The 22357-nt window shown below is 34.5% G+C and overlaps 1 protein-coding gene across 2 annotated transcripts; it reads right to left on the bottom strand.

Annotated features, from left to right (window-relative positions):
- Positions 1–4709: 4709 nt before the first annotated feature.
- On the bottom strand, positions 4710–22346 carry TYW5 (tRNA-yW synthesizing protein 5). Of its 2 annotated transcripts, none has more exons than XR_004423638.1 (8): positions 22230–22336; positions 16877–17012; positions 12947–13016; positions 10517–10561; positions 9510–9647; positions 7697–7784; positions 7194–7310; positions 4710–5176 (listed from the first exon to the last, which is right to left on the bottom strand). XR_004423638.1 is itself a non-coding variant. In XM_033111711.1 (8 exons), exons 1-8 carry the CDS (start codon positions 22305–22307, stop codon positions 4920–4922), a joined length of 948 nt encoding a protein of 315 aa, XP_032967602.1. In that variant the 5' UTR covers positions 22308–22346; the 3' UTR covers positions 4710–4919. The 2 variants fall into 2 exon arrangements, 1 of the variants encoding a protein (XP_032967602.1); XM_033111711.1 differs by having other exon boundaries at positions 16858–17012; positions 22230–22346.
- Positions 22347–22357: the final 11 nt, after the last annotated feature.

Genomic DNA, 22357 nt, shown 5'->3' with positions numbered 1-22357 from the left:
AAGTACGGCAGTAACATGGTGCTTTCAAACTGAAAAAAAAAGATTGAAGCTTAATATCTTAATAACCTACAGGACCTAAATTCTTAAAACAATATACAATTAAAATATTTTTCCCAGAATTATATTTTAATGACTATAAATACATTCCAAGTATTCAGGCTTATAAGAAATGATTCTTACTTACCAAATGCTTAAAAATAACATCCTTTAATTCTATAGTGTCTCTCAAATTATTTTTTTAAATGACAAAGTAATCTTATATTGCTTGTTTCTTTAAATACCTGCTGTTTCTTTTGAGACCAAAAATTCCCAACAAGGAAACAAGTCAGCCTGATTCTAATACTACCTTGTCTTAAGTTAGCACCATGATTGATTGGATGGCTTTCAATGTTTAGTAGTCTTTGGTTAAATTCATGTGTATCTAGTGTAAAATAGCTAAGTTATACTGAATGTTCTAACGATGGGGCAAGGAAAGGCATGTTTTTACAAGATTAACTAAAATGGAAAAAGTAGAACTTTCAGCAGGATTCATTAAAAAATCTGATACATGAAAAATCTGGGTTCTTTAGCTATCTAGTCATATGACTGCTTAATTGTAATTGTTATATTGAATATTAAAACGAATGGATATTAAAATAACTCACTAGACACCTGGAACTGCCTCTGCATCAAAATGAGACTGTTGAAAAGCAGAGTATTTCTTGAATGAAAATATGTTCAAGTTGATCCACGTATTTTAATACTTCAGATGTGTTTTTTCTCCCCATTTGTCTAAAACTATTGTAAATGTTAGTATATCCTTTTGGATTGTGCCTTTTTGTGTTTATGTCATGAGTCAACTGAGAAAAGTAGTCATACATACAAATAACGTGCAAGTTGTTACTGCCGCAGCATGAATGTACAATTGTATTAAATTTAATCTACAGAAGTCTGTCTGGATGTGCTTTATGTTATTAGATTTGTGTTAAAACTTCAGATCGTTATTTGGAAGGAAGCTATTTCTCTCCACTTTGCCATTTTGGGTTTACATGTGTTTTCATTAACCCCCATGTTTTTTTCAAATGAGCAACTTTGAAACTTTCCTATGACAATACGTATCTGCTTAATATTCTCCACAAAAATTTACATTATTTCCATTTCTTCTGTTGGATTTCTTAGAGAACAAATCTCTCAAAAATAAGAAAGTTCTTCCTTTTTGGTGCTAATCATCTCAGGTGTCTGTATTCCTTGGTTAGAATATGGTGTGATCTGTTTCTCATTTGTGTAACATCTAAGCACTCAGCAAGGACAAGGCAGGTCTAGGCACTAAGGCTACAGTACAGACAAAACTCAGCATGTGAGTATAGAAATGTGTAAGACTTAAGAGGTAAAATATGAAACAAAAGGTAGTATTCGTGTAAGAGTTGTTGTGTAAGAGCCTTTAAGAGAAACATGCTTTAGAGGGTAAGATATGCATGTAGATAGACCTCATTTGTAAATTCTGGTAGCTCTTTACAAAGGCAGAGAGGCCTAGTAGCTTTAAGTTAGTGGTTGAGACAGGCAGTCACTTAGATGGTCATGTTAGTATTCCATTTAATTGAACATTAAAAAACAGAATACAGCTGAGGTGTATTTAAGACATCCAAACACTCATGCTTGAAATAACTCTTTAAGGTAACACCAGAGGTATGTGGGGGACTGCCAATCTGTTAGTTCCTCCTGACTACATCTGTTTTTTTAGCACTGGGGGAAGGAGTCACAGCAGCACAGTTCCAACTCCTTTCAGACCTGCATTTTTTTTTTTTTTTGGTCAACTTCTTAAATTCAGCTTAGATTTCTACTGGCAACTTTAGATAGGTGAGAGAACTGCCCTGTTACTAAGGTTCTTTCCAAATGTTCAAATAGCTGCTGTTCAAAAGTATCGAAAATAAGCCTCCTTGACTTTGTTTCTCTTGTTTTGATATTTCATGAAAGTGACAAGTGTGAAATTAATTACTGAATAACAGTATTTGTCTTGGTACATAATTACCAAGACAAATACTGTTAATGTTCGTGAAAAGCTACTATCCACATGTATTTTTAAAATTTATTTTTTAAGACTAATACATACAGGGGCAAAAAATTAGAATAATACATAACTGCAGATTCCAGTCTGCCCACCTACTGTGTAACCTCTTCTCAGAGGCAGCCACTGTCACTGGTTTCTAATGTGTCCTTGCAGTGATAATTCTGTTTGGACAAGTATGTTTACTTAGAGCATCTTTGTTTTATACAAATGGCAGCATACTATACCCATAGCTTCAAACTTTTTTCTCATTTAATTATCTTGGAAAATTCGTTGTCATTACACATGTCTGTCTCATTCAATGACTGCACAATATTCCATTTTTATATTACACTCTACTGTCTACCTGTTCATCATTAGTCTTACTTTGTATCCCTTGTCTATGTAGCAAGTAGTACAATGAGAAATTTCCCTGGCAGAGGAAAACTATTTCTTTGTGGGTGAGGTCAAGCTCCCAAACTGTAGCCAAATAACTACATAATGTATTCAGAAGTATTTGAGATGAGCTATGCCTAAAGGAGAAAGAATGGAGAATTACTAATCTGGTCACAACTGTAATTCCAATTTCTATCACCCAGCTTTGTGAGCCTGGACAATCACTTCAGCAATCTGGATTGATGAGTGATTTCTAAGATCCCTTTCAGCAACAAAATTCTAAGATTTGGAATTCCTGAGAAGTTACAGCTAACAAATACTGTGTAATATGCATTTAAAAACATCTCATTTGGTCTCAACCAGGTAGGCAAAAAAGATTAAAATAAACACCAACATTAACAATTATGACCAAGGAAATAATTTTAAAACTTCCCAAAGTGTTCATTTCAGGCTTTCTAGATGTCATAATTTACCTCAAATCTCTCAGCAAATAAGGACTATAATTAAGTGGAAGCTAGTACCAGCCATCAATCATGTGCCTGCCCTTGAACTGTTTCCTTGTATTTTTGTAGCAACCCTAGAAAGCGTAAGTTAGTTCTATTTTAAAGGTGAAGAAAATAAGCTTCATAAAGATTATTAAACTTGCCTAAGGTCATTCAGTTTGCTTACCAAATAAACTAATTAAAATGAATATTCACCCAGTAAAGTGAAATCTCAGTTTTACTTCCAGATTTTCTATATGTGATTCTGGACATATGCTTTGCATTCATTCTCTTACTGGTTTAAAAAAAAAAAAGCAAAACCAAGGAGGGTTTACTAAAAAGCTGACTATAAATACCTGTTCAAACTAATGGGTTTTCTTTTTCTTTTTTTCCTTCCCAAAGGAAAAAGAGTCATTTAAATAAAAAGTTCTTTGCTTAACCTAAGAAGTAACCAAGTATCAAAATCTAGTAATTATATCTGGCTAATACAACAATTCCTTTTCTGACAGATTCTCATGTTTACCTGAGTAACTTCAGTATCCTCAAAGACGCCTAGGAAGTTCAGAATAGTTTTCTTATTTATTGCAATTTGCTTTTTATACCTGAAATTAATCTAACTCCAAACACAGAATATGAGTGGATGAATTATTTTCGATCAAATTATTTTCTAATTAAAAATGAACCAAATTGATATACTCTGATCCCTTTAGATGGGCACATTTGTATCCAGTAAATATATTTCATCTTCAATGGCAGTGCAAATAATTACTAAGTCCAAAACAAAGACTGGCACAGATCCACATACAATGGCTCATTGTTTTCAATGACAACATTATTGGGATCTCTCATGTATGTGTTTTTAAAATTCTTTTTTCTTTAAAAAAATGAGAGGTGGAAAAGTGTGTAGTGGAGAAAACTTTAATTAGGTTCAAGTTTAGCTGTAGGCATACATTAAAACTGATTTGAATATTTTCTGACATTCAAAGACTGAAAAAGGGGGCAGGCCTGATTTATACTGGGTGCCAAGAAAACCAGGATCAGAGTAAACATTTTTTTGTTTGGATAATATGGATAATAAAACTAGTAATCCAAATTACTATCATCTAATCTAATTGTCTCAATCCTGACTATGCATCAAAACAACCTATGAAGTCTATTACACATAAATACCCATACCAAACCCCAAACATACTGAATCAAAGTCCATAAAGTTGGGACCTAGCCATCTATTTTTAAAAGCTCAAAAGATCACTGCAGTAGACATTGTTGGTTGCCCAACTTTCTTTCCTTTATCAGAATCCTGATTTTAAAAATTATCCATTCTACTCCCATGTATACCTCATGTACCTCAGAAGAAGAGGATTCCACTTCCAGCTCCAGTAGACCCAACTGGCCTAAGGGTTATTCCATACCTTTTGCCCATACCTTTGGCTCTGGGATGGACACTTATAAGCCAAATCAATGAGACCCAAGGGTTTGGTGGCAAATTCTGGGAAAGCTTTCTTGTATTAAGCGAGGGCCCCTGGAATCCAGCCTGAATCCTCCACTGCATATAAATGAAGGTGCACACAGCCCAATGCTATTGGCAATCATTCCATGAGCACGAGGATAGCCAGCCTTAGGATGACGCCAATGTTGCAGCTGGAAATAAGAGAAAAAAAGCCCCAGAGGTGCTTAATGACACTAGTAAGTCATTGGATCAGAAATACTAAAGCCCCATAGGTCAGCAGACTTCATGTATAATGATTCAATACATTTTAAGTCATTAAAAGTGGAATTTTTAGTTATTTGCATCTGAAGCTAAAATATGGTCCCAGTACAGCGTTCTTTGAACCTCAACAATCTGTATTAAATAGAAACTACACAAACACCCCTCTGTACTTAATCTTTAAATCTGAAATTGATTTACCTTTCCTCTTTTAACAATCTATAAAAATAATTTAGGTCTTGTAATATTATTCTAATAATTGAGCTGAACTGTATTTAAAAGTTTATATTCATTGCGTTCACTTTGCTATTTACTCAAAATTTTTGCTATAGGCTTTGTCTTGAATGTGTAAGACCATTCGCCGTGCATAGAAGTCCCTGTATTCTTCTGGTAGTTCAGCCAGTGTTTTTAAGGCTCTGTCCAAAATTTGTGCTGCTCTTGACGCTGCTGTAGGATCTTTGTTTCCATAGGTGTCTGTTTTATCATAGCATTCAGATGGAAGGTGTTTCCAAAAGACATTCACTCCCACTCCAAACTCTTCAGAAATTACATTATGGAACCATAAAGCTGGAGGAAAAAAAAAAGTTAAAAATAAAACCTAGTTAAAAAAAAACCCAAAATGTCAGTGAAATATCACAAGTTGCATGTAGCCAATGTAAGAAATAATTCTTATTATATAACTAGATCCCTTCGTTAGCACGCTCCCAGCTTTAAACAGAATCATTTTAACTTTTATGAACTGCCAACCAATTTAAAGTGTCAACAGCACAACCCTACATTTAAAACCTTTGGAAATAGCAATTTTTCCTTTTTAACTTGAAAGACATAATAAAGTTATATTTGTTTTGTAGTTCTGTAATTTGGGGCTGTGTTTTGTGTTACTTGTTTATACTTCCTGAGTCACACAACCACATCAAAGTATTTGTTTTTTGTACACAGAACATTTCAATTATTTGAGGAGTATATTTGACCTTTTCTGACTCAGTACAGTACTTTTGTTCTCAAAGACTTCCTGTTCAAGCTGCATTTGGTTTTCTAGCTTGCTAAAATTTGCATTCATTGTAGCCTCCTCAGTTTTATATTTCTAATGTAATTATATTTCTTTCAGCTCCTTTACAATAAGTATATAAAACTAAAGCAAGCATTTTGGTGGAGAAGAGGGTGAGTAAACTTTACAATATTACATAGCTGCTTTTTACTTCCACTACAAAGTTTACTTGTTTGTTTTCAATTGAGTGTAAATATTTTCAAAATATAGGTGCTTACAAGAATACCAAAGCAATACCACAATATAACAAAGATGAAATACTAATCACACCAAAAAAATGTTTAAGCTAGTGAAAGGAAGATTTATAAGATGCTGAATTTTAGAAACAAACTCAAAGAGTGCTCTAGAAAAAAATGAAAGCTTAAAATATTTTAATTTGCAGAACTAGTTTTCAAATGTGGTTTTAATCTTAACCACTCTTTCAGAATATTTTTTTCTTATTCAGTATAACAGCAAAAAAGCTAACCATTCTGTTAAATTTAAATCCAAAGATGAGAAACTTGCTTTTATTTCAAAATATATGCAAATAGTCAGCATTTCTGGCTCCCCCCCCTTTATTTTTAAAGTTGTGCACAGAGTAAGGGAAAACTAAATAATCCTTAACCACACTCTAATGATAAAAAAACCAAAAAATTTAAGCAATGGCAATAAGACTAGTGTGCTAGATATTTTCAATGAATATAAGAATTAGAGGTCAACATATTATATTTTTATAGACAATCAATTATGTGAAGGACATTGTATCAGGCCCCTTGGAGAAAACAAAGATGAATAAAACATGGTTCCTTGTCCTCAAGAAATTTATAATTCAGCCCCAAATGAAATCATCATATTTTTATTAATACTTTTAAACTTAATTTTATTAATATTTTCAAACTTAATTCTATCATTGAAAAGGGGTATTGATTGTAAACATATTAACTTACACATGGGAAAATAACTATAGGACTTGTTAATGCATCCCCTTAATTATTTTATAATTTTTAGGTATCACTTCAGAATAATTATAGACATTAGTTACATCACATTAGTAACAACTAATACTTATTGTACAAAGAAGTTAAGTAACACTATTTCAGACTGTAGAAAAATAATGTACACAAAAGACATCACAGGTGTTGGAGATCATAACATTTTGATATATAATAAAATCTCTAAATCTGTATTGGCTTTGAAATATATGTACCATTTCTTGGTAAATACTTAAGAGACATAGTTCTAAAACATGTAAATATTTTAGAAATAAGATGATTAAAAAGAATAACCAGGTATAACCTTTCCCAGACAGAAAGTATATTGCTTGATGTCATTTAATAAAGTACGGTATTTATAGGTTGCCTTTGCAAAACAAGACTGTTAACTTTATAATTTGCCTAAGCATACTTTTAAACACATGTACACAGTTGTGTATAAAAATCATCTTGTACAGGACAGGATACATATAACAAATATACTTTTGTACTAAAAAAAATCATATAATGGATGAGTGACAATACAGACTTTAAATATCAAATTACTGAGTTCTAGAAATCTTACCAGGAATGAATAATACATCTCCAGCTTTAAGGGAACATTCATACTTTCTAGCCTTGGAAAACAGTGGATATTTAGCTAAGTCTGGGTTATCTATATTCAGTACTTCTGATTTAGTACCTGAAAAGTTGCAAGAAAGGATAATACAGATTAAGCAAAGTTAGCATGTTTAAAAAAGAAATTACATACATTTGAAAAGTTATTCTTTTCTGTACAATTACTTACTGTAGCCAAACTGTGAGAACAATTCCTATTGTCCTGAAACCTAACAAAATTTTCAATGACCCACCCTTTATTTATGACCACTGACATCGATGTATTACAATTAAGAAAATCTGAAAATTTCATTCTTCATATAGCCTATAATCACATGTATACACATATACAATGGAGAATACATTATAATTACTAGGAAGAAGCCCTAAAATGTTTTCCTATGAGAATAAAGGGATTTCTCAAAAAATAACTGAATAAACTAGACTTTAAAAATATAAACTTTAAAGTACCTGATAAATACAAATACTGGGCATCTCGAGGACTGAACAGTACAACACGCTTTTTTCCTGTCACTTGTATTAAGAAGTTATCCATTACCTAAAGACCAATAAGAACTTATCAGTAAGAAATATCTAAAATGCACATTAAATAGAAACAACGGTTCCAGTTAATGTTTAAATTCCATCCTTTAGTAGGACTTGGCTCACGTTATCTAAAACTCTTATAAAACACTGTAATATTATAATGAAAACACTTGTATTCCAAACACAACTGTGCCTTCACTAAGATATTTCTGCCTTAAAATGGAAACGCTTGGCAAGCCATGAGGAAATCTGAAGTCAAAACTGTTTGTCCTTTCCCCACCATTATGACAGTGAGGGTAGTTACTCTATTTGAGGCTCCCCTTGGTTACTTACCTGACAAGGAATGCTATCAGGCCAACATTGGACAACAGATGGAAAGCACTTAGAAAATGTAGGTGTTGGGAAAATACAAGGTATTGTGGCAACCGTTGCTTTTTTAATAACTTTTAATGTATGGCCAGCCATAATTTTTTATAGGTATCTTGATTTCTAAATTATTTCTATAGGAATATAACCTGACAAATTTTTTTGATATACCTATTAATAGAGCAATCTTGACTATTCCGTGTATGCAAGGGTGCACTTTGTTGGTACAGATTGTGAAAAATGTTAAAAGGCAGAGCTACATAATTCTCAACTAAGGAATTAAAATATAATATACTAAGATATATTCATGATTATTTACATATCACTTCTACAAAGCATTTCTCCTTTAACCACTAACTCTTTACTTATATAAACCTTAACTATATAACTAGCATGCCTCTGACTTTTTAATTTAAGCTTTATAATACTCCATTATAACTCAATATAAAAATACTTAAAATTTTAAAAGTCATAGACTAGTTAAAAACATTATTTGAGTTACCACATCATTTTCTCACCATATCATTTATGTAAAACCTTTAAAAAATAATATGCTAAGATTTTGTGTCTTATCTCACTTAATTATGAAGTGGCTATGTTAAAATCCTCCCAAAAGGTCCTCAGCTGAATTATAAAACTCATTATAAAACTTAATATAGTTTTATTTAGAACTTAAAAAAAAATTCCTTTATCTTTAGACACCTATTAGGTATTGCTGTAGCTTCCTAAGTTTTTCCACCCAACACCAAAACCATGTACAATACTAGATGTATATATTTTTTAATACATATATGTATATATTTAAGCAAATAAAAATATAACACCATAGGATGATCAAAATCAATAATCTACACATCTTGTTACTCAACAAATACAGTAGACTTTTGACATTCTCAGAGGATATATGTCCTAAGACCATCGATATCCCCAAATTCTTTTAAGTAGAAATGGCTTTCCAGAAACTTCTGCCTTTCACCTGAATAACAGTTCCATCTAGTCATGTGTATCATTTCAATATTCTCATACCACAATCTTAGCACTTTTTCCACTTTCACAATTTTCACCCTCCTCTGGTGGCCATTTTTCGTATGTAAAAAAAAACTTCATAAAATTCAGTATATATACATACGATAATGCATCAAGAACAAGCCCACAGAGAAATGCAAATGTGATAAACTAGGCTTTGGCATTAGCTAATAATTCACTCTGTATCACTCACTGCCTTGCAGAGCACCTGTTTTCAAACCTGACAATTCAGCAAATTATATGTCAAAGATCTTTAGCGTAGCCTACAGAGCTGGACCTATGACTATTAAATCTGTAAGTGCTAAAGATCACCATTAGCTTTAGATTTCTCATTTCTGTAGCATACATCATAGTGTGTCCAAAGTTGTAATCCTGGTGAGCTAATTCGAAAAACACTGGAAAAGAATTGGTCCTCTTTGAAGAATTTTGGAAACTTAATATCTCCTTCCAATAACGGAAACTGCTTTCTGATATCTGCAACATCCTGCATTGAGAGAAATACAGTAAGAATTTTAATAATAAACACAATATTGGGATAATGCTTATTATATCTAAGGCTGCCATCAGAGTCCATGATATTAAGGGCGAATTGGGCAAAACTCTCTTCACTGCTTTAAAATACTAGGATGTGACCATAGCCAACAAATGAAGAATAATAGACTGTGTCAAGACTGCAGAGTCAATAATATCATTATTGTTAAGTTAGCTATGCTGCATTTATAGAAAGGTTCTTCCTACATTAAGCAAAATTCATACAATTGTCATCTAATACTAAGTATTTTAGGTTTAAGAGTCAACAACTTGAATGTTATCAACTATGTAAAACTTGTGGATTTCACTGAGGGAGGAGAATAAAAGAAGGTAAAGAAGTAAATGGTGACATAAAGGAAAAAAATATCATCTTAATCATTTCAGGGACCACTCCTTAATACTGAAGCCATATTAATTGGACTCTGAATGCATGTCAAAGCTTATATAATGGATTATTCAGAATTTTTATTATTATTTTAGAATGTATTTTATTAGCTGAATGGCAATCTATAAAATATACAGTAGAAAGGATTTCTTAATTGTGCACACATTGGAGTAGACGACTTTAAACACTAAGATTCTATGGTCCTACTTGAAAACTAAGTTATCAACTTTTAATAGTACTTATTTAAGGGCATGAATCATTGAGAAAAAAATGGAAAAGCATAAAACAGGTCATATATCAGGCAGTAATAATACAAATTACAGTGCCAGTTAAAAAATATATATATATACAGAGAGAGAGATAGATAGACAGATAGATAGATAGATAGATAGATCCATTTAGACTTTGAACAATTGTTTTATAGTCAGAATTCTTACCTTTCTGGGGTCTTCCCCAAGTGACCGTAAATAGTACTTCTCATCCTTAAACATCCCAAAGAAAAATGACATCAGTTCTCATGTAAAAGTATTAGAAAGTAAAAATGGAAGGAAACAGTCTTAAAATCTAACCCCATTAAGTCAGTTTCAAAACAGTTCCGTTTTCTTACCCTTTCTACTAATGCTCTCTGGTGGCCATATAAAGAAATGTCTTTATATACTGCTTGTAATAATAATGACTGGATCCACAAAACATTAAGTAAAATAAATTCTAAAGGCAGTACGTACATATCACATTTAAAGCCACAATGCTTAATTTAGACTTTACACTCCAAATCACTTAGACTCTTAATAATGTCTTAAGACTTAAAAGAATTCCCATTTGTATAGCACACATGATTTCAAGGTATTGTTGAAGCCAACAACGGACTAACATAATACAAATATAGAACAGGGTATAAATAAAATACTTGAAATAATTTTTTTAAAAATCTGGAACATTGTTTTATCAAGCTAAGCCTATCCCTGATTATATAAATTCTCAAGCCAAATCTTTTAAGAGTCAGCCCATGTATAAATTAGAAATACATTACTTTATAGTAGTAAATTTAAGTTGATACTTAAATTATCAATTATACTTCACTGTGTAGCTGTAATAGGGAACTGAGTAACAAAACATTGCTGTTGCCTGCATTTACTATACGAATTAGAGAACTGAGATATACCTGCTCAAGCACAGGGGCCATCCAACACAAGAATTCTGTCTCTTATATCTACACTGACTGTTACAATGCAAACTGCAAAATATATCGTATTTACCTTAGTAATATGTTATAAATCTAAGATCATAAATTTAAACTTTCAGATTCATTGTTTTTATATTTTCAGCTAGTACCATATCAGGTATATTCATTCTATAAACTTACTACCAGCTAAATAGTTTTCAAAATATGTTCTTCAAAATTCCAAGAGTTTTCTACCAGTTCTAATAGTTCAGGATTTAAAAATAAATTCATGTGGCAGATACAGAGATGCACTGCACAGACCCCCTTCAAGAAAGTACTCACTACTTAGCTGCAAGGAGTAAGATTAACTTGTAGCTGCTAGCTGTTAACTCCTTCAGGTCCACCTCAGCCTCTGAACCAAGGTCAAGCTCTTCTTGGGACAGCCCTAACCAATGACTGAGCCAGACAGTAAGAGGCCTAGACACTACTACCCAACAGAGGACTCCTCTACCGAGCAGTCTTTGCTCAGCAGTTCCACAGTGAGCTGGCAGAGACTGTCAGATCTGTATCACGGGCTGCTGGCTTCCCTCTAGCCAATCCTCCGCCCTTTCCTTTCACAGGTATTATTCCCCAATAAACCTTTTGCACTTCGAATTCCATCTCAGCATCTTCCTGGAGGACCAAACTGACAGTCCATACTCATCTTATTTATTCACTTTCCATAATTTTTAGACTTTAATTGTTTGCCTCATTTCTATTTCATTTTCTTCACTTGACATTTCATGGCTATTTAAATCTGTGCCTCTCATTACCCTTGGAAAAGAAAATACCAAAGGACAACTAAATACACATGTTAAAGCTTGGCTGTAAAGTTAAAAAACATTTTTCAGGTACAGCTAATGGAATCAGTTTTATTAGACATTGTGGTCATGCTATGGAACCGCAGACCTCCAGAGTTTTTAGGGACCTTGGTGGTAATCTAGTCTAATCTTTACCTGATGAGAAAACTGTTAAGATGCAACACCCTTTACAACCAAACTAACCACAAGCCCAGCAGACTCAAAAACAGACAACAGCTTTATTCAAAGCTTAAAAAGCAATTTATTTTTAAAATGTGCTTTTAAGAGAACACTGAATTTTTAAAAAATGTATTTATATAAGCTGCAAGATATTTAAACTGACTTATCTAAAGGTGGATTATAATGTAAGAAAGAATTATTCTGAACAAATGTTATAGCAAATACACACAATAGAAATCACAAATCACACTGATAAAAATTAATAAAATACACAGTCTAATAGTCAATAAGAAGAAAATAAATTCTTCATTAGCATCTGAACTTGGCATATCAGATCAAAGCATTTTTAAAGAAAGTTAATATTAATAGCTAACATTTAATGAGTAGTTTCTAGTCAGGCACTGTGCTAAGTACAGATTTTATTTAGTTAATTGTCACAAAAACCCTATGAAATAGGTACTGCTATTATTTCTATTTTATAGATTAGTATACTGAGACACAGAAAGATAATTTGGCTGAAGTTTAGGATCTAACAAAATACCAAAACTAACATGTATGGCATATACAATCAAACCTTAAGAGTGGGCTATCAGAGAAGGCTATAGCTCTTGTATATCTAATTCTCTTATAAGAAAATCCATTTACAAATTTTAATGCTTTCCAAAGAAAATGTTAAAATTAATTACCTCTGAAATAAAGAATTCTTTATGCTTTTCCTCAGCTGCTCTCTGAACCAACTTGTCAAAAGGTAAAGTTCTGAAATAAACACAAAAGGATCCTTGGAATTAATAATAAATCAACTAATACTACTATAATTACTATATTCAGGGGCTTGTTAAGAGTTGGATAGGATCTTGTTTTATAATAGCCATGATTTTTATTATAAAATATTATGTGGAATTCTAAATTTTCAAAATTCATTAGTGGTGTGCTTATTTGACCTCAGTTGTTGATTTCAAAAATTAAAGATTTTTATATCTATGGCACAGATGGATCCTTCTCATGTCAATATCCTCCTATTCCAAGTTACTATGAGAAAAAAACTATTCCAAGTTTCTATGGTGTCTGGTTACCTTTCAAGCTCTTACTGCTACCTATTTCCAAGTATCATGGCAAAAATGTCTTGTGATGAATGGGGCAACTACTTCTGCTCCTTTGGAAGAAACAGTAGGAAGGCAAAGGGTCCAGTGAAGATCAAGTTGCCCTGGCCTTCTCACTGATCGTCCTGCCTTAGGGCAGCACACAGAACACAGCCGCCGCCAACACTGTTCTCAGCCCCCTGCACCCCCCCTCTGTCATTGTAAGGCTTCAGAGGAACATCTCGAGGAGACTTCTAGGGAAATGACCGAGTTTTATTCTTCTTCAATATTTCTGCCTGAATGCCAGGCTCCCAGCACACTGGTGAACAGGGCTGAGTATCGTAGAAGCAGTTTGTTTCTTTTACCTCCAGGGCCTGGAGGTAAAGGAGGGCTATCTTTCCTCCAGGTCCCATCCTATCCCTTCAACCATCCAGAATCAAAAAGTACCACCCCCTACACGAAGATGATCCCTTATCAGCAACATCAAGTCAATGAAGTCCTCAAAAGCATCTGGGCCAAAAGCCTCTCCTCTCCTCCCACATTGCACTCCAGCCTCCAAACCTCCAACTAAGGGTTGTAATCTTTGCACTCTTGCTACCAAATATCTTTCCACTGGGAGATATACAAATCCTTCTATAAAGATGACCTTCGGCTTTTCTTCTCCTAGAAATGTTTGCCTAGAAACAAACTGGTTAAGATAAATGTGGAATGTCAGCTGTGGTGTCAGGTTAACACTGTTTATTATATAAATGACCCCTGATGGGTGAACTTTGTCTGGACTAGAAGGCTGCTGAGTAGATTATAAATACTTGTTAGGAAGCAGAGGGGATTTGGCTGCTCTGTGTGCATCGTACTCCTGCAACTGAGAATGCCCCTTGGAGGAACCTAGAAGATAAGTTTATGGGTCTTTCATGTTACTGGTGTCTAAGCTAGGGTTTTTCTGTAGCCCCGTCTATAGTCCTGTTCCCTTATAACTGTTACTAGGTGAGCCAAAAAAAAAAAAAAAAGGCTCCTGGATTGGTATAAGGAATCCCACTGATACTATCTTTCTAGAATGCTGTATCCTGCAAAGCCAAGTGAATCTGATGCCAGATTATGGATTACTAGGTCCTGTGAGTGTGAATGTCACTCTGAACTTGGGGACACCGCTGGTAATTATGTAGAGTGAGCACTGCAAGAGAAAAGAAAGGTCTGCCATCTATTCAGACCAATCTCCTACTATAGTTTCTGGCTAACTGTATCAATAAATACCAGGGGTGCCAAAAACATGTACACACATGACTTGTATTCATCTTTTGTTATCCGTACATATTGAGTATTACAATTTTAATACAGTATTTTAATTTTAATACAGTTTTGTTCCTTTCTTAAAATGTGTATACATTTTTTTGGCACCCTCTGTATACTTTGGCATCTTCCTACTCAATGTTTTCCTTCTCTGACCTCACTATATAGACTTCATTCCCACCAAAGCATCTTTGAAGAATTTGGGAACCACGTGGAAGCCCTCTAGCCCACAGCTACCTCTGTAATGGCTGCAGTTGCCCAGGCTTAGCTTTTTTACTAGGGAGAACCCAGAAGTATTTCAAGACTTTTATAAGAACAGGGCAGATAGAGTGGCTCAATCCAGAGAAGCAGAACAGGGGTGCACCCAGCAACCGTCTCCCTCAGGAGTGGTACCTGTCAGACATTCTGCAGAAGCAACGCTGAGAGAGGGAGAATTGGGAATGAATTCTCCCAATTCATTGGGTATGAATTGGGAAGTTCCTTGGCCTTGAGATCTTATCTACCCCATGCATGTTTCACAAAGAAGGGCATCTGTTATTGAAGTTCCATTTGTCTGGGCTGGCATACAGACTAGTAAGGGAGGTGGTACCAAAGAGGGGTTAGGATTATGGGTTCTGTGGAGTCAGGCAAATTTGGCGTAAGTCCTGATTCAATCATTTCAAGCTGTATGATCTTAGGTTTAAGTTATTTAACATTTTTTAGCCTCCGTGTGCTCATCTGTATAATTATTATTAAACTGAAATGATAACAATGATATAATAAATGTGTGGAGGATTTCTTACTTTCTAGTCTGCCTTTGGCCTAGATGCCTCCCTTCTTTCCTATTCCCCATTAACTGCCAAAAATGACTAAGTCTGTTTTTTTTCTTGCACTAAGAAAAAAGCCTTGCAACTCTAGTGGCTCTAGTGGAAAGTTTGGAGGAAGCTGGGGTAAGAGCTATTACATAATGTATGTGCTTCAAAAACAAGTTTCGAAAAGTTTATAGCACATGACAAAACATCAGGCAATTCAAAATGAATTTTCAATAACCATTTGTTATGGCAGTGGACTCTCTGGAAAATAAACATCATTAACTGCAGGCTGAAAACCACTTATCATTCCAGCACTTTCTTCCCCTTTGATTTAATTAAAAAATGAAAAGTTCTTACACTTGGAAAAACTTATGACAATTAAACTCAATTCATGGCCTATTAAAAACCAGAACTATAATGGCAAATATTCAAAGGATCAAAAACTGAGAAATGCTTTGGCAAGCTGCTATATGAGTTTGGAAAACTCTAATGAGAAAGGAATGGCCCTGGCTATTAAAAGCTCTATTTCACTCGTCTCTAAACTCTGGAAGGAACAAATGAGAGCTAACTGCCTTTAAAAAACAGGCTATTGTGAACTACATGGTTTTTCAATAGATTGAATTTTCTGGGAACTGCACACGCTCAGAATCTGAAGGTCATTTGTTTTTTAACATTTTTAATGAAATTCATGGGAATAAACTCAAGGGAATAAATAGTATATTAAAGCTATAAGATTACAGCATTTAAAGCTTTCAAATTTAGACATCCAGAAGCTTTAAACTACCTCTTATTTACTTTTAAGAGATCCTAAAACAAAATGACAACCATGAGGAAAATTAAAAGTATTTAAGGTTATTTTGTCAAAAGAGAAAATTATGATTTTTTTCCAAAGTTATCAGAATTGATGAAAGATTGTACCAAACATAGCAACTACTTGTCTTATATTTCTGGAGAAGGTAGGAAAATAAAACATGGGCTTATACTTATCTAAAAACAATCTGGATTTAGAAAATTTTCCAAAAATAAGGGCATTGAAAATCAAAATAGGTTATGAAGGAAAACTTTAGAATTTATAACTCTAGATAACAATTACTAATATGCCAGGATCAATTGATTAGTGAAGCACTGAATGAATACAGCACACCCAACTTCAGATGTAATGTACCTCGTTATGAAAATTCTTTTCCTTCCATGATTCCAGATGGTATCAGATATACACCCTATTTAACAAATGGTCTTTGGAAATGTCTTTGTATAATTATGTAACCTCAGAATTTTTGTCTTTTAAAAGCCATTCTTTAAAAATTAGTAAGCTATTCCATGATTATATCAAACTAGCCAAAAGATGAAGTGCCATATGGTCTTTGTATAATGCAAAAATATTGTAAAGGTTTAAAACCAGTTATGTATATTCACAGAGTAAACCTCAGGAGGAAATACCTATATACAAAGTTCTTACTAATGAAGTCCATCTGGGCAACTGCAGCAACATGAATCTTCACTTCTTTCTTCCCTCCAACTTGACTTAGGTAATCCACTGTCCATTTGCTTGTACAAGCCCCCAAATCAATTCCTTCCAACACTAGAGGTTTTCTCTACATGTGGGGAAAGAGTACAAAAAAATAATAATAATTAGGGAAAACTAACAATATATCAGGAGTTGCATTTGACAACAGAGGGATAAAAGTAAATAAGAAATTGATTCTTGAGCCCAAGATGCTCAAACTCAACCCTTTTGACAATTCACACTATAACAGGAAAAGGACTCATGCAAGGTACTTAGAACAAAATTTTAACATTAGGAATACAAAACCAAACAAAACAATGAGACCACCAATAGCTAAGAGATAAGAAAAAAAATCTGAATATTATTTAAAGCATTTTCATGAGTGTTACTTATGACAAAAACATAAACGATTATAATTTATACTTTATCATCAAATATTATTTGTACCTTTTTATTTTGATGCCATTTCAACCTTATGGAAATGTTGCAAAAACATCACAAAGCACTTCCATATACCCTTTACTCTGATTCACCAACTGTTTAACATTTTGCCCCATTTCCTTTACTATCTGCTCTCATTCATGCTATGTGTGTATAGAGAGGAACATATTATTAAATTTAGTTTTTTCTGAACTATTTCAGGGTAAGTTGCTAATATTAAGCTACTTTATCTCTATAAAGAGTTGAGTATATTTCCTGAGAACAAAGACATTATCTTACATAACCAGATTATCAAAATTATAGTTGAGTCATATACTATTGTTATCTAATCCACAGTCCATATTCAAATTTTGCGAACTGTCCTAATAATATCCTTTATAGTTATTTTTCCCCCTATTCCTGAGATGCCACATTGCATTTAGTTGTCATATCTCTTTTAATCTGGAATGGTTCCATGACCTTAACAGTTTTGAAGAGTACAGGCCAATTATGTTTTAGAATGCCATTCAGTTTGGGTTCGTATGTTTCTTCATAATTAGACTCAGATTATGCATCTTGGGAAGGAATGTACCACAGAAGCAATGTTGTGTCCTTCTCTGTGCAACAAGTCAGGTGGCACATGGTATTCTGTCCTATTAGTTGTGATGTTAATTTTGATCAACTGGTAATTCCTGCCTGAGTCAAGTATGCCTACGATGAGTGCAAAACTCGTGCTTTTAAAAAATTCCATCATCTTCTACATTAGCTGGCATTCTAATGTAATAATGAGCTCTAACTACTCCATTTGTTTATTTTAATCACTGGGTTATAATTTATTGATGTAATTTTGATGCTCAAGTTATCCCAGATTTGACCAATAGGAGCCCCTTCAAGCTGGCTCTTGGGACTTTTTACCTGAGCACTTCCTGACTTTATGGCAAAAGAACACAATCCAGCATCCTTTATACTTGCTCTCTCTCAGCCCTACAGTGATTTCTTCAAGCAGCTCTGGTTTCTTTTAGTGGGGAACGCTATTTAGAAATTATGATCTGTGTGCTAGATGTGTTCATTGCTACGGGGGTGTCTTTACTTCTAGGCCTTCTCAGTGGGCAAAGGTAGGAAATTGTCCTCCCCCAAAATACACACACACACACACACCATATATGCATATATCTATATCTATTTATTTCTCTCTCCATATATATGTATACACACTTAATGGATGTATATATGAACCACAACACTTTCAATAATGATACCTCCAATTCTGATCTTACACGACAAGATTCATTCTAATCTTATTTTTATGTTTGTAACTCCCTTCTCTAACAGTGGGAAACCTGGTTCCTATCACCCTCAATGTTTAATAAATTGCAGAATCCCAGAATTCACAAGTACTTTTAAAATTATTAAGTCATAAGACTAAACAACAAGTATACTAACTAGAATTCAGTATTTGTTTACAGTTCTTTTTGTCTTTACTGAGAACATACGATCAAAGTATTGGGTTAAAAAATGACTTGGGTTACTTCTCATCCTCCCCATTACTTAGATTCACTTGTTTTTTTCATATTCTACATTAGAATTTTGTTTTTCTAAATCATTCCTCATCCTTGTTAATTTTATTACTATCATTTTAGAATGTAAAATAGTAATGTGATCGCCGAAGTAAAAATTATACAAAAGCACCACTCCATCCACATTCTTCCACCTTGTACTCATCCCCTATAGATAACCAGTCTCATTAATTTCTGACTTATGGTTCCTGTATCTTTTTTGCAAAGTGATCAAAAACATATACTTCCTTATTTCTCCCCCTCCTTTTTTACACAAAAAGTAGCATATCGTGTACTTTCTTTTAGAGCTTGCTTTTTAAAATTTAAAACTATATCCTGGAAATCACTGCTATCAGTTCAGATTATCTCCATTCCTTTTATACCTTAGTACACCACAGTGTAAATGGACAGTTTAATCAATCACTCTCCTATGTATGTTACATATTCCAGATTCCCCTCCATTAGGGCTATACCACTTGGCATAAAGTGTGACAGTTTCTTCACAGCCTCACCAAGAGTGTAGTATTAGTCTTTTAATTTTTACTAATATGATAGGTAAGAATTGTACCTAAGTGTAGCTTTAATTTCTCTTATAAAGCAAAGTTGAACATCTTTTCAAATGTTTAGAGGGCATTTTTATTTTTTTGTCAACTGCTTACTTTTTATCAGACTTCTGGCCTTTCCCTACTTAATTTTTGAAAGTTCTTCACATACATGGGCTTTTACTATCCTTTTATGAAATACATGTTGCAAATATTTTCCCCCAGTTTGTATTTTATGTAAACTTGAATCTTTTTATTACACCTGAATTACAGCTCAGTCACAGTTAGAAAGCCCTCCTATACACCCATAGTAGAGAGGAATTTACCCCTGTTCTTCTACTTGTGTAGTTTCATTTTTTTACATTTAGAGCTCTGATCCCTTTGGAGAGTACTCTATGTAAGGTATCAGATATAAATCTAACTTTATCATTTTCTAAATGACTATCCAACTGTCCCAGCACCACTGATTTAAAAGTTCATCTTTGCCCCAGTGATTTTTACAATGACACGATCATCACATACTAAATTTCTGTATGAATGGAAACTTATTTCTGGATATATATATGGATATATCGATCTATGGATATATACCAGGGGTGCCAAAAAAATGTATACAAGTGGACACTTTGGTCAACACTGCTCAAGCAGTAGTTTGCCGTAATCAGAAGTGTCTGGACGCTGATGGTAACCACTTTGAGCACCTCTTGTAATTGCAGAAGTCAAACATGACTTGTATTCATCTTTTGTTATCAGTATATATTGAGTATTACAATTTTAATAGTTTTGTCCTTTCTTAAAATGTGTATACATTTTTTTGGTACCCTCTGTATATGTGGATATATGAATATAACATATACAGACTTTCTATTCCTCTGGATTGTCTATTCATCCACCTGTACCACACCGTTAATTATTAAAACATTTAAAATAAGACAGGTGCATGTCCCTCATAGCTTTACCTTAGTGTTTCTGAGTAAAAGTAACAAGGTCTTGTTTTGCAATTTTATTAATTTATAGTTATATTACTTTGTGACCAGAGTGTTGTTTGTGATTTTCCACTTTATGAAACTTAGTGATTCTTTGTGACACACGAAAGTCAGACAATTAAGTTCGTGAACTCAGCCTAGAAAAAGTGCTACATATCTCATTGTTGAATATCACTACGGTCACCTTCAGAGTACTCCCCTTGGGAAGCTATGCACCGACTCCAGCACCTAGTGCACCCTTCAAAGCAATTGTGGAACTCTTTTTCTGCAATGGCCATCAGAGCTGTCGTTGTATTACGCCTGATGTCCTGAATGTCATCAAAATGTCTTCCTTTCAACAATTCCTTCATCTTCGAGTAAAGAAAGAAGTCACTGGGGGCCAGATCAGGTGAGTAGGGAGATTGTTCCAATATAGTTATTTGTTTACTGGCTAATAACTCCCTCACAGACAGTGCTGTGTGAGTTGGTGCATTGTCATGATACAAGAGCCATGAATTGTTGGTGAAAAGTTCAGGTCGTCTAACTTTTTCACGCAGCCTTTTCAGCACTTCCAAATAGTAAACTTAACTAATTGTCCAGTTGGTACAAATTCATAATGAATATACCCCTCTGATATCAAAAAAGGTTAGCGACATTATTGCAATGAGTTCCCAAACTTAGTTGTCTGACCTCAAACTTTAATTGACCTCATATGTCTAGTCTGGAAAGATTAAACTACAAAACACGTTTTGCTATGCATCTTACTTAGCACTTCCACATACATCATTTGATATTCACAATACTGCCTTGCAGGTATCTTGTACTAGCACATTCTGAGGTGGGGTGGGGTGGGCAACAACAACCCGTTCAACACTAGTCCCCCAAATAAATGAGGGCTTGAATCTTCTCTGTAGGTTGCTAACTCCTAAAAGAAAGAAAAAAAATTCATCCCTTACACTAGAACGGTAGCTCCTTGACCACCCTTATAGATGTAAATATCAAGTAAAATTGCTGAGGGTGTTTTCTACCATTAAGAGACTAACTGTAAACTAGTGGATTTTTTTTTTTTTTAAGTATCTGCTGGGCTCTTTATTCTCAGTTTTTGGAACCTCTGACTCCCTTGCAAAGCACGGCAAGTAAAAATATTTTTTCCCCCTTAATATTTTTCTCAATTTTCTTTTAAAGAACTAAGGTTCGGATTCACATATAAAGATTACAACGTTTGAACTAGAACCCAGATTAGTTAGAATCCAAGACCAAGACCGGTGGAAGTTTCCTGGGGGATTCCCATTGCTTCTCCTATTGGCTCGGTGTAGTGAAAAATTGCTCCTTTAAATACAGCTCCTTTCTTTCGATACGACTTTGTTTCGAGTGGACTGACGGGCCGTTCGCGCCAACAGGGGTCCGCAAAACCTCTAAACTTAGGAAACCTGAAGGAAAATAGAGACGGGGCGGAGGTGGTGGAGGAGAAATTTCCATTGCCCTGATAACGGCAAAAGACTACGTAATAGGGCTACTTACTGCAAGGCCGCTTTTCGCAGCGAGCAGGGCTTATTAGCCAAAACGTTTCTCGCACTCAGCTCTCTGCGGTTATCCTGCTCCCCAGGAACGCGCAGCTGTTCTGTCCGGAAGATGTAACAGATGAACCAGCTGACATCCCCCTTGTGCCCTCTCCTTGGCCGCAGAGCTAACCAGGCATTTTCAGCCGCCTGCCACCTCCTCCCCACACCCTGGGGTCGGAAGAAACCAATTCGGAGTCACTCGAGTGGTAGGGACAAGTATCTCCCGGCTTCCTGCGATCCGACCCGTGCGAGGGCCTCACCTGTGGGTAGAGGTGCTGCGTGAAGTGCTCCTGAGAAATGCCCTCGAGCCGAGGTACCGAGAAGCGTTGCCGAGCCATCGTTGCTGAAGCTCGTCCTATCCCAAGTCCCAGAATGCTTTGCCCTAAAC

This window comes from Rhinolophus ferrumequinum, chromosome 8, assembly GCF_004115265.2.
Source record: "Rhinolophus ferrumequinum isolate MPI-CBG mRhiFer1 chromosome 8, mRhiFer1_v1.p, whole genome shotgun sequence".
NCBI classification, from domain to species: Eukaryota; Metazoa; Chordata; class Mammalia; order Chiroptera; family Rhinolophidae; genus Rhinolophus; species Rhinolophus ferrumequinum.
Note: the sequence above shows the minus strand (reverse complement) of the source record. Positions and strands in the feature narration are given on the sequence as shown.